This window comes from Ascaphus truei, chromosome 4, assembly GCF_040206685.1.
Source record: "Ascaphus truei isolate aAscTru1 chromosome 4, aAscTru1.hap1, whole genome shotgun sequence".
Classification (NCBI taxonomy): Eukaryota; Metazoa; Chordata; class Amphibia; order Anura; family Ascaphidae; genus Ascaphus; species Ascaphus truei.
In genome coordinates, this window is record NC_134486.1 from 161,401,586 (window position 1) to 161,419,134 (window position 17,549).

At 44.9% G+C, this 17,549-nt stretch overlaps 1 protein-coding gene across 1 annotated transcript in view; it reads right to left on the bottom strand.

Annotated features, from left to right (window-relative positions):
• LOC142492337 (HEAT repeat-containing protein 5B-like) overlaps positions 1-17,023 on the bottom strand; it is a gene marked incomplete at its 5' end in the record, with an annotated part of 42,357 nt that extends 25,334 nt beyond the window's left edge. The window contains 5 exon segments of the mRNA XM_075594989.1: positions 2,617-2,760; positions 4,226-4,334; positions 10,552-10,653; positions 10,655-10,761; positions 16,874-17,023. Of these exon segments, the coding sequence (XP_075451104.1) occupies positions 2,617-2,760; positions 4,226-4,334; positions 10,552-10,653; positions 10,655-10,761; positions 16,874-17,023 (612 nt within the window).
• Positions 17,024-17,549: the final 526 nt, after the last annotated feature.

Below are 17,549 nucleotides of genomic sequence, written 5' to 3' on the forward strand. Positions count from 1 at the left end.
AGTTTGTGCGTAAGCGAGTGGGGGAGTTTGTGCGTAAGCGAGTGGGGGACTTTGTGCGTAAGCGAGTGGGGGACTTTGTGCGTAAGCGAGTGGGGGAGTTTGTGCGTAAGCGAGTGGGGGAGTTTGTGCGTAAGCGAGTGGGGGAGTTTGTGCGTAAGCGAGTGGGGGAGTTTGTGTGTAAGCGAGTGGGGGAGTTTGTGTGTAAGCGAGAGGGGGAGTTTGTGTGTAAGCGAGAGGGGGAGTTTGTGTGTAAGCGAGAGGGGGAGTTTGTGTGTAAGCGAGAGGGGGAGTTTGTGTGTAAGCGAGAGGGGGAGTTTGTGTGTAAGCGAGAGGGGGAGTTTGTGTGTAAGCGAGTGGGGGAGTGTATGTGTAAGCGAGTGGGGGAGTGTATGTGTAAGCGAGTGGGGGAGTGTATGTGTAAGCGAGTGGGGGAGTGTATGTGTAAGCGAGTGGGGGAGTGTGTGTATGCGAGTGGGGAAGTGTGTGTGTAAGCGAGTGGGGGAGTGTGTGTGTGTGTGTATGCGAGTGGGGGAGTGTGTTGGTGTATGCGAGTGGGGGAGTGTGTGTATTGTATTGTATGTCTTTATTTATATAGCGCCATTAATGTACATAGCGCTTCACAGTAGTAATACATGTGGTAATCGAATAAATAACAGATAATATAAATAACAGATCATGGGAATAAGTGCTTTAGACATAAACATAACATTAAGGAAGAGGAGTCCCTGCCCCGAGGAGCTTACAATCTAATTGGTAGGTAGGGCGAACGTACAGAGACAGTAGGAGGGAGTTCTGGTAAGTGCGTCTGCAGGGGGCCAAGCTTTATGTATCATGTGTTCAGAATGTTCACAGTGCTATTCGTATGCTTCTTTAAGCAAGTGTGTCTTAAGGTGGGTCTTAAAGGTGGATAGAGAGGGTGCTAGTCGGGTACTGAGGGGAAGGGCATTCCAGAGGTGTGGGGCAGTCAGTGAAAAATGTTTAAGGCGGGAGAGGGCTTTAGATAAAAAGGGGGTAGAAAGAAGACATCCTTGAGCAGAACGCAAGAGTCGGGGTGGTGCATAGCGAGAAATTAGGGCTGAGATGTAAGGAGGGGCAGAAGAGTGTAAAGCTTTAAACGTGAGGAGAAGAATGGAGTGTGAGATGCGGGATTTGATTGGAAGCCAGGAGAGGGATTTCAGGAGGGGAGATGCTGAGACAGATCTAGGAAAGAGTAGAGTGATTCTGGCAGCAGCATTTAGGATAGATTGTAGGGGAGACAGGTGAGAGGCAGGAAGGCCGGACAGCAGGAGGTTACAGTAATCAATACGGGAGAGAATGAGGGCCTGAGTCAGAGTTTTAGCAGTCGAGCAACAGAGGATGAGAGGGGGAGTTTGTGTGTGTATGTGTGTGTAAGCGAGTGGGGGAGTGTGTGTATGCGAGTGGGGGAGTGTGTGTGTAAGCGAGTGGGGGTGTGTGTGTGTGTGTATATGTAAGCGAATGGGGGAGTGTGTGTATATGTAAGCGAATGGGGGAGTGTGTGTGTGTAAGCAAGTGGGGGAATGTGTGTGTGTAAGCAAGTGAGGGAATGTGTGTGTGTGTGTGTGTGTGTGTAAGCAAATGGGGGAATGTGTGTGTGTGTAAGCAAGTGGGGGAATGTGTGTGTGTGTGTGTGTAAGCAAGTGGGGGAATGTGTGTGTGTGTGTGTAAGCAAGTGGGGGAATGTGTGTGTGTGTGTAAGCAAGTGGGGGAATGTGTGTGTAAGCAAGTGGGGGAATGTGTGTGTAAGCAAGTGGGGGAATGTGTGTGTAAGCAAGTGGGGGAATGTGTGTGTAAGCAAGTGGGGGAATGTGTGTGTAAGCAAGTGGGGGAATGTGTGTGTAAGCAAGTAGGGGAATGTGTGTGTAAGCGTGGGGGAGTGTGTGTAAGAGTGGGGGAGTGTGTGTGTGTGTAAGAGAGTGGTGGACTGAGTGTGTAAGAGTAAGAGAGTGGTGGACTGTGTGTGTAAGAGTAAGAGAGTGGGGGAGTTTGTGTGTGTGTGTAAGCGAGAGGGGGAGTTTGTGTGTGTGTAAGCGAGAGGGGGAGTTTGTGTGTGTGTAAGCGAGAGGGGGAGTTTGTGTTGTGTGTGTAAGCGAGAGGGGGAGTTTGTGTGTGTGTAAGCGAGAGGGGGAGTTTGTGTGTGTGTAAGCGAGAGGGGGAGTCTGTGTGTGTGTAAGCGAGAGGGGGAGTTTGTGTGTGTGTAAGCGAAAGGGGGAGTTTGTGTGTGTGTAAGCGAGAGGGGGAGTTGTGTGTGTGTAAGCGAGAGGAGGAGTTTGTGTGTAAGCGAGAGGGGGAGTGTATGTGTAAGCGAGTGGGGGAGTGTGTGTAAGCGAGTGGGGGAGTGTATGTGTGTGCAAGAGGGGTAGAGTGAGGGGGGAGGGGAGAGTGTGTGGCGGAGGAAAGAGACAGGGGTAAGGGGGTGGGGGAGAGAGACGGGAGCGACGAGAGAATGGGGGCGAGGGTTGGGGTTCTTCAGAATTTCAAAATCGAATTCTGGGGTTCTCCAACCAAAAAAAGGTTTAAAACCACTGGTCTACACAGTATATTATTTGTTTTGTAGCTTCATGCAGTTCTTATTCACATTACACAGTGGTTACTCACCTTGGCTACAGCACATCGTACAGCCATGGACCTGTCAGTCAGAAGGGAACGAGCGTTCTTGTAGATGTCTTTGTGGCTGGAAGATGCAGCCCCTCCGAGACCGCCAAGGACCTTCTGCAAACTCATTAGGATTTCACTGCGACCCTGCGACTTAAACGGCACAAGAGAACAGTCACAATACCAGATAACGTAGGACAACTTAAGCTTTATACAGTTGCATTCGCCCTTCTGTCTAAAAGGAAGTAAAGATAGATAATTGCAGCGACTATAAATCATAAATAAAAAAATTAAAAAAGTTACTTAACACTAGGTTTTAAATAAAAGAAAATAGCTACTTTATACCAACCTGAATATAGCAAATTTATGTGGAACTCTATTTTGATGTTATTTTCAGTGTATGTATGTATGTATGTATGTATGTATGTATGTATGTATGTATGTATGTACCGTGTATGTGTTTCACTAGATGTGCTAAAACTGAGCTTTGTCTGTGTTTTATGTTCTGTCTCTGGTTTTAAATATATATTGCCATGCTCAGTAGCACTCCTCTGTGACACTCATATGCTTATATATATGGTGTGGTTATTTGGGGGGTTCAATAGGAGCTTGTTAGGTGTCCAGTATATATATATATATATATATATATATATATATATATATACACACATTACAGCATAGCAGCAAAAAGGAGACAGCACTCAGGTGAATGAAAATGAATGTATTAAATACAGCACATAACTTGGAGTATAACTTGGAGTTATGTGCTGTATTTAATACATTCATTTTTCATTCACCTGAGTGCCGTCTCCTTTTTGCTGCTATGCGGTAATGTATACTTTTATTATTTATATGGGACATGCACCTATTCATTATTGAATTTCTATTGGAGTGCCAGTGATTTTTTATCACATATACATACATACATACATACATACATACATACATACATACATACATACATACATATATATTTTACATTGAAAACCGCATGCAGTCGAGTTGATCATAGTTTAGTCGCACCATCCTGGAGACACCTTCACTAGACTGATGATTTCCAGAGGTTAGATATGTTTCAGATCACTGCTTAACCAATAACGGAGTGTGATGGCATCTTTGGAAAGATGACTATGAGCACATGACTGTTCCGCGTACTCCAGCTACATCAGAGGTACTTGTAAAAAGCCAAAAACAGCTGTTACGATATGACTGCTCTTGAGAAATGTCCTAAGGGAGGACCGAAATGTTGAAAGCTTCATAAATAAATTGTATTATTCATGCATCGAGACCCGTCACCCTGCTTATATGATTTTGTGTTCAATTTTCATTAACTTCTTCTTACCAAGGCTCTAGAGCAGGAGTGGCCAACTTCAATACTCAATGTTCACCAACAGGTCAGGTTTTCAGGCTATCCCAGCTTCATCACATCAGTGATCAATCAGTTGCTCCGTTAGAATGGCAGCCACCTGTGCTGAAGCAGGGATATCCTGAAAACCTGGCCTGTTGATGGCCATTGATGAATGGAGTTGGCCACCCGTGCTCTAGATATTCGTAGAAACTGGGATCATAAACTCGAGAAGTTTTTAGAAGGCCATCTAATTGTGCATCTTACCTCAGCACTTTTCAGTGACTTTAAGAGGTTATTCACGGTTTCAGGAAAGGAGCTTCCCAGCATCCTACCCATCTTCTCATAAAATGCTCCGACACAAGCAACAGCGGCCCTGAAAGAGGCAGAAGCTATCAGTACCCATTTCAAGTACATACATCAAAATAAGCGTTTAGAATAAGTGCTAATGTATGGTCCCGTGTGTGACCCGGATATATAGATACAGATAAAATATACACAGATGCTGGTGACCCTGATAGTACCTCAGCAGAACAGTTTTGTCTGTAATTAGCATTCAGTTATGCATTTGTTACAAATTGTTGCCAGAGAAGGACCGCGGCTGATTAAATAGTCTGCTTCAGTATGTACAAGACTATTAAAAAGAATATTAAACTAAATACCTTCCAGTCCAGTGTACCAGACTGGTTGCAATATGGATATGAGGGACCTTGTAATAACTGGCACATGCAAAGATAGATGGATAGCTTGTGCCTCAGTGTGGTATATATGTTGGAACCAGTCTCATGTCTGTCAATGATGTACCGGACAGACAGCTGTATATATAACCACAACTGATTGAATGGTTACTCTAAGAGAGTACACGGTGGAGTTAGTAGTGAGTGATCAGTGCACAGTATCTCAAACTCACATACTAAATATTTCCAGAGTATACCTAGAAATAGTACTCAAATCTTAAGGGTAAACAAAATAAATGAAATAAAAAGGTCCTTAAAGGCGACGCAGGGTATTAAAAATGAACACTAAAGCTACTGTGTAGCTAGGGAAAAGAGGCTTCAAAGTGGGAGCCTTAGACACCCTAATGGGTTAAGTATACACAAGGTCTCCCACAAGGCGCACTAACAGTATCTAGTTAGTGCCATAGATAGCCTAAGCCTATGTGGAAGCAGTGAACCAAATGTATAATACAAGCTAAACTGTAAGCTGCTTCTCAGGGTCCTCCGTGGAAACAGCACAAATAGTACAGTAGGGATAAGCAGGTATCTGCGTATATTGCTAATATGTCAGTAGGTGTTTAAAAAGATACCCGAAAACCAGTTGGTAATAGTGACCTATGTATAGGGTATGTATATATAAGTAGTGTCACCCAGGTTGCTCAGGGAAGTGGACACAGTTCAAAGGGTATCAGGCAATCAGACTTATCAGTTGACCTGAATATATACACTATTCCACATTTAATGTAATGGAGATCTATACAGGTCGCTGGGTATATACTGTGCATATGTGCAGTGTGGGTGCAGCGGATATGGTCTCCAATACACTCAAACATGTAAAAGTACCAAGATAGATAGTACCTGAGTGGATGAGACCAGAATGCGTTATGAACACTGCATCAATCGGATTATATCTACAGAGATTCCACCCGGCGTGGTGTATTCATGAACACCACAGAACGTTAGCTAGCCGGGTGGAGAGAAGTATATCTCATATAGCAGCAAGCCTAGATATAGCTCAGCCCTGTGAAGGCTGCCACGGGGCTACGCTAGACGCCACCGCACTGACACATGTGCTGACGTCACAGAGGAGTGGCCACCACCGACGGCCGTTTCGCGTCGCACTGACGCTTTCTCAAGGTGGCCCCGCCTCTATGGTAGCCGAACGTTTAAATAGGCGAGCGTAGCCTTGGCAACAGTGGCGCTAAGTTAAGTACTGCTGCGGCCATGTTTATTCGAGCATTTGCCCGTTCTTGGCCGCAGCAGTAGCCTGGCGCGCGCCCGAGTGTGACGGGCGCGCGCCGAAGCAGCGGAAGAGCGCCCTCCGATCGGGGCGCTCTCCCTACCGCTACCGGGTCCGCCGGGTCCCCCGGAGCCCCCTGCCGCCGTCCCGCAGATCGCGGGACACCAGGGCTCCCTCGGGGAGCCCTGCACGCGCGTGCAGGGGGCGCAGGCTCCCGAAGACGCGTGACCGCGCGGCACGCCGAGGGGCAGCCACAAGCAAGCCGGGAAATATCCCGGCTTGCGGTACCGACCACACTGCAATAAAGTGTGTCGGTACTGTATATGTGTTAGTAATAAAACATGTGTTTGTGTTGCTATTTATTTTTGTGAAAGTTCTGGCTGGCTTCCTGATAGAACCTGAGTAAATTCAGAACAGTAAGGCAGCAAATGAAGGGTTGCCGAGACGGATAAGCGAGTGATTGTATGCAATAGACACTAAATGGTAGAATGGAGGCATATACCATCAGGGGTAAATATGTTTACAAATATATCAATAAATCTATAAACATATGCCATCCAAGAGGCTCATGGTGATACGGAACAGAGAGATAGTACCTAGCTGTAAATGTGCCAGTACATAATGCTGGGATATGGAGTGGATACAGTATAGGCTATGGTGAATAAGGGGTGTTACAGCCCAAATGCTGGAGCCAAAGTGAATATCACACTTACACCCCATGGTTATCAGATCCTGGCAGTATGAGTACATATGGTCTTATCGTGATGTCAAAAGTGGCATAAGGTATAAAAAATATTCTAACCAATAAATGCGGCAAACATAAATCCCTTATTTAAACCCTGCGGATAGAGTTCCTAGGGTATAAATCCACTTTGCCTCGTTTTTGAGGAGTTCTCTGTCCCAGTCACCCCCTTCTGATTGTTTCTGGGAGTTGGTATATGCCCTTAAAACGTAAGTTGGAAATGTCACCTCCATGTGCAGTGTTAACGTGTTTAGCAAGTGGGGTGTCAGTTTTATTGCGTATGGTCCCTATGTGTTCTAGGACCCTACGTCTCAGCTGCCGACTTGTTTTCCCCACATATTTCTTGCCGCATGTGCACACTGCTTGGTAGATCACCCCAGTAGTTCTGCAGTTCACAAAATTCCGTATTTTAAAGGTTTTACTATCATCCCAATTACCAAAGGTTTTGGTGACCTGAACGTACTGACATGCACGGCACCCCTTGCACCTACAGTTACCCGGAGATCTTTTGTCTAGCCAAGTGCCTGAAGTGATGGGTTCAAGATGGCTATGGACTAGAAGATCCCTGATGTTAGTAGATCTTCTGCTGACCATAGTTGGTCTGGGTTTCAAGACTCCCCGTAGATCCGTGTCCTCTAAGAGAACATGCCAATGTTTGTTGACAATGTTAAAGATGGTTTTCCATTGTCTATTATAAGTGCCAATGAGGCGAATTGTTTTTTGCTCACGTGGTTTGGGTTTGGGATTCAGCAGAGATTCCCGGTGTGTATGCTTGGCTCTATTATAAGCCTTCCTAACGCTGTTCTTACTATAACCTCTCGAGAGCAAGCATTGGCACATAGATTGTGCTTGTGATTCAAATTCTTCATCATTCGAGCAATTTCTCTTAACTCTCAAATATTGGCCAGTTGGAATGCCATTTATGAGATTCTGAGGGTGATGACTATCAGCGTGGAGTAAACTATTAGTTGCGGTGGTTTTACGATGAATTGTAGTCTCAATTCTACCATTGGTTGCACAAGTTATTTTAAGATCTAGGAAGACTATGCTGTCAGGCCCTATATCGTAAGTGAGTCGAAGGTTAAGGGAATTACAGTTAAGTTTGTTGATGAAGTCAACAAACAGTGTACGAGGTCCCTTCCAGAGAATAATGATATCATCAATGTATCTTGCCCATAAAATAATATGGGTAGTGTAGATATCATTTTCTTCAGAGAACACTATTTCTGCCTCCCACCACCCCAGGTACAGGTTCGCATATGAGGGGGCACAAGTCGTCCCCATTGCAGTCCCCTGTACCTGGTGGTAGAGTTTGTTGTTAAACAGAAAGTAGTTCTTCGTCAGTACAAACCAAAGCAGTTGTTCAATGAATTTGTTATGGTTATTGTACAATAGGCCCCTGGTTTTCAGAAAGTACAGTGTGGCATTTATGCCATGTTCGTGTATGATGCTCGTATATAAGGCCTCAACGTCCATGCTAATGAGTGTTTCATTATCAACCACAATATCATCAATTCGTGTGAGAATATCTGTGGTATCTCTCAAATAGGACGGAAGTGCTACCACGAACGGTCTCAGTACTTTATCCAAATAGACACTTGCCTGTTCACTCAAGTTGTTAATCCCGGAGACAATTGGTCGTCCCGGTGGTGGCCTCGTAAACTTGTGGATTTTTGGGAGGCTATAGAATGTGGCTATTTTAGGGACCTTAGTGTACATGCCATTCAATTCACGCTTGTTGATCACTTTATCTGCTAAGCCTGTATTGAGGATGGTGAGTAATTCCTGATTGTACTGAATAGTTGGGTCCTTACTCAGGACCTCGTAGCAGGTTCGGTCGGATAGGAGCCTCAGGTTTTCTTTGATACAGTATTCTCCTCTCTTCCCATAATCACAATGTTCCCCCCTTATCAGAGGATTTGATGACTATTGACGAGTTTGAACGTAGATCATCCAAGGCCTTTCTTTCCTGAGCACTAAGGTTACCAGTGTTGGTAGCATATCTAATATTTTCCAAGTCGGTAACCACCAACTTGGTAAATACCTCCACATTGGGACAAATTCCTAATGGAGGAATAAACGTGGCTCTGGGTTTGAGATCTGTGAATGGCCCCTCACCAATAGGTCTATTGGACTCTTCTTCAAGTGAGGCCAGGTTGAGAAGGTTCTCACGGTCAAGTTGGTCTAAGTCAGGTAGGCTTAGGTTCTTATTAATAAAGTCCTCTCTCCGTTTAAAGAACTTATGTAACAATAAATTACGCCCAAAAAGGTTAACGTCCTTCACCCATTCAAAGATGTTACGGTCGGATGAAGGGGAAAATGACAAGCCTTTTGAGAGAGCTTTCAAGTGGAATTCGTCAAGGGCTAATTGAGACAAGTTAATCACTTGACTATTCTCCTCCTGTGATGTTGTCAATACCTGCGCCTCCTTCTCGACCGCCTCCTCCCTCCTTGACCCCTGAAACCCCATTGGTCTCTGTCTTGAAGATCTACTCCTCTTACCCCTTCGTGTCTTGGATTTGGAAAAGGAATTACACTGTCTGTATCCTTGCCTAAAAAAGAGTTTTGCCCACCTTCAACTCCTGTATGTCTAAGTTCTAATTCGCCCTCATCGTTGGAAGTGTCCCAATCAGTGCTGGAATCATTGGGTGTGGGCCTGAATGTTTTTTTAGGGTTATCGTGTTTGAACACATACTCATCCACTCAGGTACTATCTATCTTGGTACTTTTACATGTTTGAGTGTATTGGAGACCATATACGCTGCACCCACAATGCACATATGCACAGTATATACCCAGCGACCTGTATAGATCTCCATTACATTAAATGTGGAATAGTGTATATATTCAGGTCAACTGATAAGTCTGATTGCCTGATACCCTTTGAACTGTGTCCACTTCCCTGAGCAACCTGGGTGACACTAATTATATATACACATACCCTATACATAGGTCACTATTACAATATACCCAGGTTACTATTAGCAATATACCCAGGTACCTGCTTATCCCTACTGTACTATTTGTGCTGTTTCCACAGAGGATCCTGAGAAGCAGCTTACAGTTTAGCTTGTATTATACATTTGTTTCACTGCTTCCACATAGGCTTAGGCTATCTATGGCACTAACTAGATACTGTTAGTGCGCCTTGTGGGAGACCTTGTGTATACTTAACCCATTAGGGTGTCTAAGGCTCCCACTTTGAAGCCTCTTTTCCCTAGCTACACAGTAGCTTTAGTGTTCATTTTTAATACCCTGCGTCGCCTTTAAGGACCTTTTTATTTCATTTATTTTGTTTACCCTTAAGATTTGAGTACTATTTCTAGGTATACCAACCTCTGGAAATATTTAGTATGTGAGTTTGAGATACTGTGCACTGATCACTCACTACTAACTCCACCGTGTACTCTCTTAGAGTAACCATTCAATCAGTTGTGGTTATATATACAGCTGTCTGTCCGGTACATCATTGACAGACATGAGACTGGTTCCAACATATATACCACACTGAGGCACAAGTGCCTCATCTATCTTTGCATGTGCCAGTTATTACAAGGTCCCTCATATCCATATTGCAACCAGTCTGGTACACTGGACTGGGAGGTATTTAGTTTAATATTCTTTTTAATAGTTTTGTGTGTCTATTCCTTCATTCATTTTACCCTTATATATTAATAAAGGTCATTTTATTCATTTAAGTTCATTACCACACGAGTGCTTGTTTAAAAGGGGTCCTTTCTTGCCTAGGCAAGCGTAGTTTTTGTTACCTGATTTCTTTACCCCTGGCATCGTCTCTTAGACAGTAGCTTGAGGTTACATCCCCTCTTCCCCCCATCCCATTTATTTTCAGTATGTACAAAACAGATGGTCACCCTACTGCAGCCTTCAAACTTACAGTTTAGTTGGTAGATAGGCAGCAGTGTCGTCTTTACTCTTGATCATTTCATTGCACTTGTCCAGGATTTGGAAGACAGTGAAAGTGTCTCCAATGCTGTAGTGTGGCAAGGTTCTTGGCTAATAGTTTGCGAGTGGGCGGTCCTGGGGAGCTGCTTATGAGACCGGTGACCTGTTCCACGAGCTTCTTCTGGTTGTCTTTGATGTCCGTCTGTGATAGGAATGTACTTTTATTTAGTTTACATCTCGTGTATGCAGCACAATACAAGAAGTTTGCAATCTACACATTAGTTCCTGAAACACAAAAAGGTCGAACAGCCTTGCCCACGGTCACAAGGAGCAGACCCACAGCTCACCAGTTTACTGAACAGCGCCTTAACCCTTCATTGCCAGAGAATAAGCAAAATATTGGTAAGTGAGAGATTCCATGTTCTAAATATACACATTGAATAAAGCATTGCCAAGCAATAAATCCCTTTCACTAAATTGGTATACATAAATTGAGAAACAAATGTCATGTGAAAGGCTTCGGGGACAATATTTAGCTTTGTCCATTAAGTGAAATGCAATCAATTGTGCTGCCTTGTTTGCAGTAAAAAAAAAGCAGTTAATGTATTTGTGCTAGTCATTGTGCCATCAAGAAATAAAATATGGGTGGTATTCAGCACTCCAAGCTGGATGACATTTAAAGGGTCAAGTCCTCAGTAGGAACCAAGTGTATTGATGGCAGTGACATGGTTAAGGGGTTACATCTGGGTGATCGATTACTTGAAACCACAATCTGACATCTATAAGTATTTATAAAGACATTTTTTTTACAGTTTGTTTGGAAACATGAGCTGCGACTCAGGAGGTGTTATATTGCCTCTAGTTACTACCTTCTGTGTTTATCACTGTTTCCAACATGCATTTGTCCACACAAAACTCTCCTCTTGCCCCTCTCCTTATCTTTGTTGGCTCTCTGATAAGGACAGTGAGGGCTATGGGTAAATTAAATACTTCATTGGAAAACTCACACTCATTCAGAACGCCTTAAGACATACAATTTGTAACTAACTTCAAATGCAACAAAAGTAGCCAGATCTTAGCTTTTAGCATTGTTACATGTATTTAAGGATGCAAATTTAAAATGGTTAAAAAGTGTTTTCAAAAACGATTGTGGTTGGTTACATGGGATTTAACTGTTTCCAAAGAGATAACACACATATAATGTATTAGAATGTTAGAATCAGAAGGAAATATAGAAGATACTAGCTGATATACCCGGCGTTGCCCAGGTGTGGAAGGGCAGGGGGCATGGAGTGGAAGGGCGGGGGGGGGGGAGGGGGTGTGGAAGGGTAGGGGGGGTGAGGGGCGTGGAAGGGCGGGGGGAGGGGCGTGGAAGGGCGGGGGAGGGGCCAAGGGGCGTGGAGGGCAAAGGTCAGGGGGGCAAAGGGCAGGGAGGGGCAGGGGGGCAAAGGGCAGGGAGGGGCGGCAATGGACAGGGGGGGCATCACAGCCACAGGCTGCACCCACTGACACAGGGAACTTCACAGCCACAGGCTGCACCTTGTCCCACACAGAGCTGCACCCACTACCAGGCTAAGGACAGACCCAGTCACGTCCTGTACAAAGGCCGTGGCACTTACACACCCCCTGCACACAGGCCGCGGGTGGCACTGACCTGCCGGTAGCCGCTGTCCGTGGGGTTGAAGTCGCTGCCCCTGGGCCTCAGGGAGAGCTGCAGGTGTGGGAACCCGTGCAGCCAGTACAGGAGGCGGGTCACAGTGCGGAGAGTGCGGGGAGAGGACACAGCGGCATCCCTGGGAGGAGGAGAGCGCGGGGGCGCGCAGCGCGTGCACACAATTGAAAGCCATGGGGGGTGTCCCGGGTGCTCGATCCGCTCCCCCGCTGACTGTAGCGGCCCCGGGGGGGGGGGGGGGGGTGGTGAAAGCGCGGGAAACAGGGAGACACGGGGAGAGGAGGTGTGCGCATGGCATCCCGGGGAGGAGAGCGTGGGGCGCGCGGCGCGTGCTTGAGAGCTGTGGGGGGTGTCCCGGGAGCTCGCTCCGCTCCCCCGCTGACTGGTGGGGGGGGGGTAAAAGCGCGGGAAACGGGGAGACACGGGGAGAGGAGGAGGTGCGCGCGGGTCACGATGAGTTGTAGGCTGATGTTCGGGGAGGAAGAGGTGGAGCCTCCGGGACCGGCGGGTAAGAGAGCGGGAGATGTGTGTGTGTGTGTCGTCACTCTGCCTCAGGCCAATGAGAGGTGTGCGGGGGCGGGCGGCCCAAGGGACCAATGAGATTTCCCCTAGGGACACAGGAGATGCAGACAGGCATACAGTGCTTTCACAAATATATAATAAGATATGATGTGACTTCAGTCAACTAAATGCATTATTGTATAATGAGAATTAAGAATCTATGGGCAGCACTACTATGTGTCACGGGAGACCAGGTTTATTAACACCTTTTTATGACGGGATCATTGATTGAACAAAGCAAGGAGGTAAAAGAAATTGTAATTTATTTCAGGAAAAGACATACACACAATGTAACACAATTTACAACGTTAACACACTTACTGGGAACAGGGCTAACGAATACATCTATCCTAAGAATGAAATTCCCAAAAATGACCTCTGTAGGAACCCTTTTCCTTGACCGGTAGGTACTCACGAAAGTCCTGGAACTGATCTCGGCGCAATGCCAACTGCGACCGCTACGTTCTCAAAAAGCGGGACTTAGAAACTTTTCTGAGTTGAAAATCTTTAAAGCCGGCTCGAGTCTATTCAGTAGAGAGCATCTTTGAATTTGCCGCTGTTGGTTTGGCACTTGGAATCTGCGCTCCTGATTGGCTGCAAGTCCCTTTATGGGTTTCAGTGTCTCCCTCACTAACATCTGCAGCCTATCAAAGCGTGGGAATTCTCCTGCCAGCCAATCACCGATTTGCCAGTATTGTAAAGCTGGGTGGGCACCTTTCTCAGTCTGTCAAGGGGCATGCGCCAACCTGGCACCTCTGCCTTTTTGCATACTGAGCCCACCCGCTGTCCAGGCTCCACAGAGTATGGGTTCTGGCAAACGGTGGTCGGATAGCCCCGTGTTAGCCCAGGAGGCGGGTACTCAAGCAGAACTGCAGTACCCCTCCTGTTCTAACACCTTGGCATCCCTGAGACTTTCAAGTCCTGACTTCTCACAGACCCATAGGCACCAAGCGTGGTAGCCATCTGGTCTGCTCGGAAGCCATGACTTGGAAATCCCACAGTTCATTTACAGGTTACCAGTACATATACCTATTAAATATAATCCTTTAATAAAATATACTGTGTCTTATGTGTGGTAAAATATATAAGTCTCTGTTCTGGTGTCAGGGATGGAGTGAGTGTATATAGCACCTACCCTCACTAGCCTCATACTTGGCACACTTTAGAAAAATAACTTGTAAAACTTTTACACACACGAACCACTCTCAACTTTATCACTTACCTGGAGTGCCCCCTGAACCGCAATACTAGGTCCAGGGTACCTGGGCATGTATCTGGGTACCACTCTTTACACTAGGGACCCCATGGGTGACCGTAGGTATACATTAGCCCCTTCATGCCCGTTTACCTTGTCTGGAAGATGCTGCAGCAGGAATCCTGGCGGTGAGTCACAATAGCGTTTTCAGAGTCAGGGTTTGCCCGGAGCAATGTGCTTGGCTGTATCCGAGAATCTCACTCGATTCCCGGATCCAATTCCTGGGGTATCCCATAACTCTGGAACCCCGATACATAGCCACATTCTGTGAAGAATTTCTCCGACAAACCAGCTCTGAAACTTACAGCCTAGAAACCTCCCGATCCCAGCATCCCAGGAAAGGCAAAACACACATGATTCTTTATTGTCGCATAATTTGCACCCAGTCACAGTAATGCATTTAGGACATCTGGGTCCAAGAGCTGACACTCTAGGACCTCAACTCACGGATCAGGGGTAAGCAAGTGGGCTGAACCTTTATTAGTGAGCTTGGTTAACCCCTTCACCGTTACACTATGGTGCTCAAAACTTCACAGACCAGTGTTTCTGTGCAGGCAATACATATTACTTCTTTGCAACTTTTTCTGTGTACATCAGCGCCGCCCCAAAAGCGGGCGCCTGATGGGGTTCTCCCAGACCTGCTCCCATCTGCACAGAACCAGCGTGCCAAGGATTAACATTTGCTTGTACTATGTGGAACATCAACTCTACCCAATGGAATGTTAATGAGCCAAGAGGGCAAAGGCCTTTGAATTCACAGCTGCATTCAATCTGAACCATTTCAGTGTACATCTGTGTCGCCCCAAAGGCTGACAGACTTTGGCGCAGCCGTTGGACAGTCAAAGGGTGTGAGCTGTTTGCTGATATTAAAGGTTCTTATTTCAATCTGAAACTCAACAGCCCTTTTATCCCCTCTACCCAATTTTCCAACTCGGTCCATGAAATGTATAACTTCTGTTCTTGTAATGTAACCATATATTGTAATAACTCTATGCCAAGGACAAACCTGAAAACGAGGTTCCTACCTGGTAAAACATTTTTATAAAAAAAAAAAAAAAACTGACCTGTTGACCTAAATAATTACCGCCTCATTTTTTTAAATACTCTTACTTTTCAATTAAATATAATTTTCCAGAAGTAAATAAAACACAAGGATAGGATCATTGTTGAGCCTTGCAGCCACAAATCTACCATGTAAAAAGTGCTTACAAAAAATATTTGAGGAACACTACTTGGCTCAGGAGTTGCTAGGGCAAGTCCAAAGCTGCAGAGACCAGGGCTGAGGCATTCAAGGAGCCGTCCTACAGGGCAGCAAAAAAGTGAAACAAATTATTAATCATGATGACTCAATGAAAAACATGACTGAGGTTCCTATGAATAATGTGCATCTTTCTATTATCACCAGGTCCTACGTAATGGCTTGATACAGTGGCTCAGTGAGTAAAGACACTGACTTTGATAACGACACAGAGTTTGAAAATGGAAACTGAGCAGGGGTTCAAATCCCGGTGTCAGCTCTTCGTGACCTTGCACAAATCACTTTATCTTGCTGTGCCTCAAACTAAAAACAAATTGAAAAGCTCTTCAGGGCTATATACAATGCTGCATACTGTGCACTATACTGTAATTGTGAAGTGCTTTGTGTTTAGAAGAAAAGGGCTATATGAAATAAAGTTATTATTGTCACCCACCTTTGATACGTGAATGAGACCGCAGTCACCATTATTAATATATGCACAGGAGTGAATGACAGGTGCTACAAGGGTATTTATACAGTAGTACCAGTGTTGATCAAAAGAATGATCAGAAAGAATCCCCTTATATATAGCACTCAATTGTCATATATATTATTTAGAGTGGACACAAATGGTCCTGCTGTAAATTACAACAAATCTATTGTTGTAATTTCCAGCAGGACCATTTGTGTCCACTCGAAATAATATATATGACAATTGAGTGCTATTTATAAGGGGATTCTTTCTGATCATTCTTTTGATCAACACTGGTGCTACTGTCACCCACCTTTATCTGTTTGGCTAATAACGATAGCATAATTAGTTCTTAAATAGAACAGCTGCGTTGCACAGCGACATATATATTCCCAATAGCGCTATGTACATTAATGGCGCTATATAAATAAAGACATACAATACAATAGTGGTGCTATTTTTCTTGCAGAACCTAATCCTCAATACAATAGCTGTAATGAAGTCACTAGGATAGCAATATAAACAAGAAAACTTCCATAACGAAAAAGTAGCCGACACTGACATTCTACCTCATGGCTTTTTGCTATAGGACTTTTCTGTAATGTGTTTCATTTGACTGTGCATATTATTTTTGGTTTCGATTATTTATATGATTTATCAAAGCGCGATACAGAGTATCACTCTCTTTCTGGCTGTAACTGCCATTCAAATGTTTTTGGAAGTTTCTTACCTTTTTTGCCTTCGTTACAGTTTACATGCAAAAAAAAAAAAATAAAGAGTGGGTCAGCAATTTGCTTGTAGGTGGAGCTCACAATGGGTCTTATCCCTAAAACACACCAGAGCATTTGGTTACCATGGAAATACAGTATGTCCAGCAACAAATATACACATACTGTACTTGTGTTACATTTAACCGGTTATCTCTCTTTGTCCTTATCTAGGATTGCCCTTTAAGCACTTTTTAGATAGAATACTAGTTATGTAATTATTCAAAGGAAATACAACTGATTTCCACATAAAACATGTAATGAATGCTGAACACAGACTTCTTGGTGTATTAATTAAATGCATTGACAGAATGGGTGACAATTCATAAAATGTTAATCAAGAAACCTACCCTGTTTGCAGCGGTAAGTACTTTGTCCAGGAACCGCAACCATTCAAAGATGAAGACAGACTTCTTAGCCTCTGTGATCTGCACCAAGGCATCTTCCTTCAGCAGCAAGCTGTGAGCCAGCTCAATTCCTGCTCTGATGCTTTGTCCACCTCAGATCCCTGATGCCTGAGGAAGACAAACAAGTTAGCACCTATTTACACACAATGTCTTACTGCTCTCTCCTGGTCAGACACCCGCTAATGATTTGTAATGGATATAAGAGCCCCTGCTACCACTCCCCTGGGTATTTGCATCTCTCTAAATCCTCCCCAGATTATGCACCCTCCTTTATTACCCTTCCAGGTTACACTCTCCCCAATTATTATCCCTCCCCAGAATATACAGCCCCTTATCTCCCAAACCTCAGGATATATACCCCTCTTATTTCCCCTCCCAAGGATATATGCATCCACTTTTTTTTTTATCACTCCCCAGGATATATACACACATCCCTTATTCCCCTTCCCCAGGATGGGTGGATACATCCATCTCACATTAGCCCTCTCTGGTTATACAGCTGCTGTCAGATGCCTCTGCGGATTCCTCTTCCAGGAAGCTTCTTCTCTCCCTTCACCACACGTCGTGAGCGCGACAAACAAAAACGCGTCATGAGCGCGACAAGCAAAACAGGCTGCTG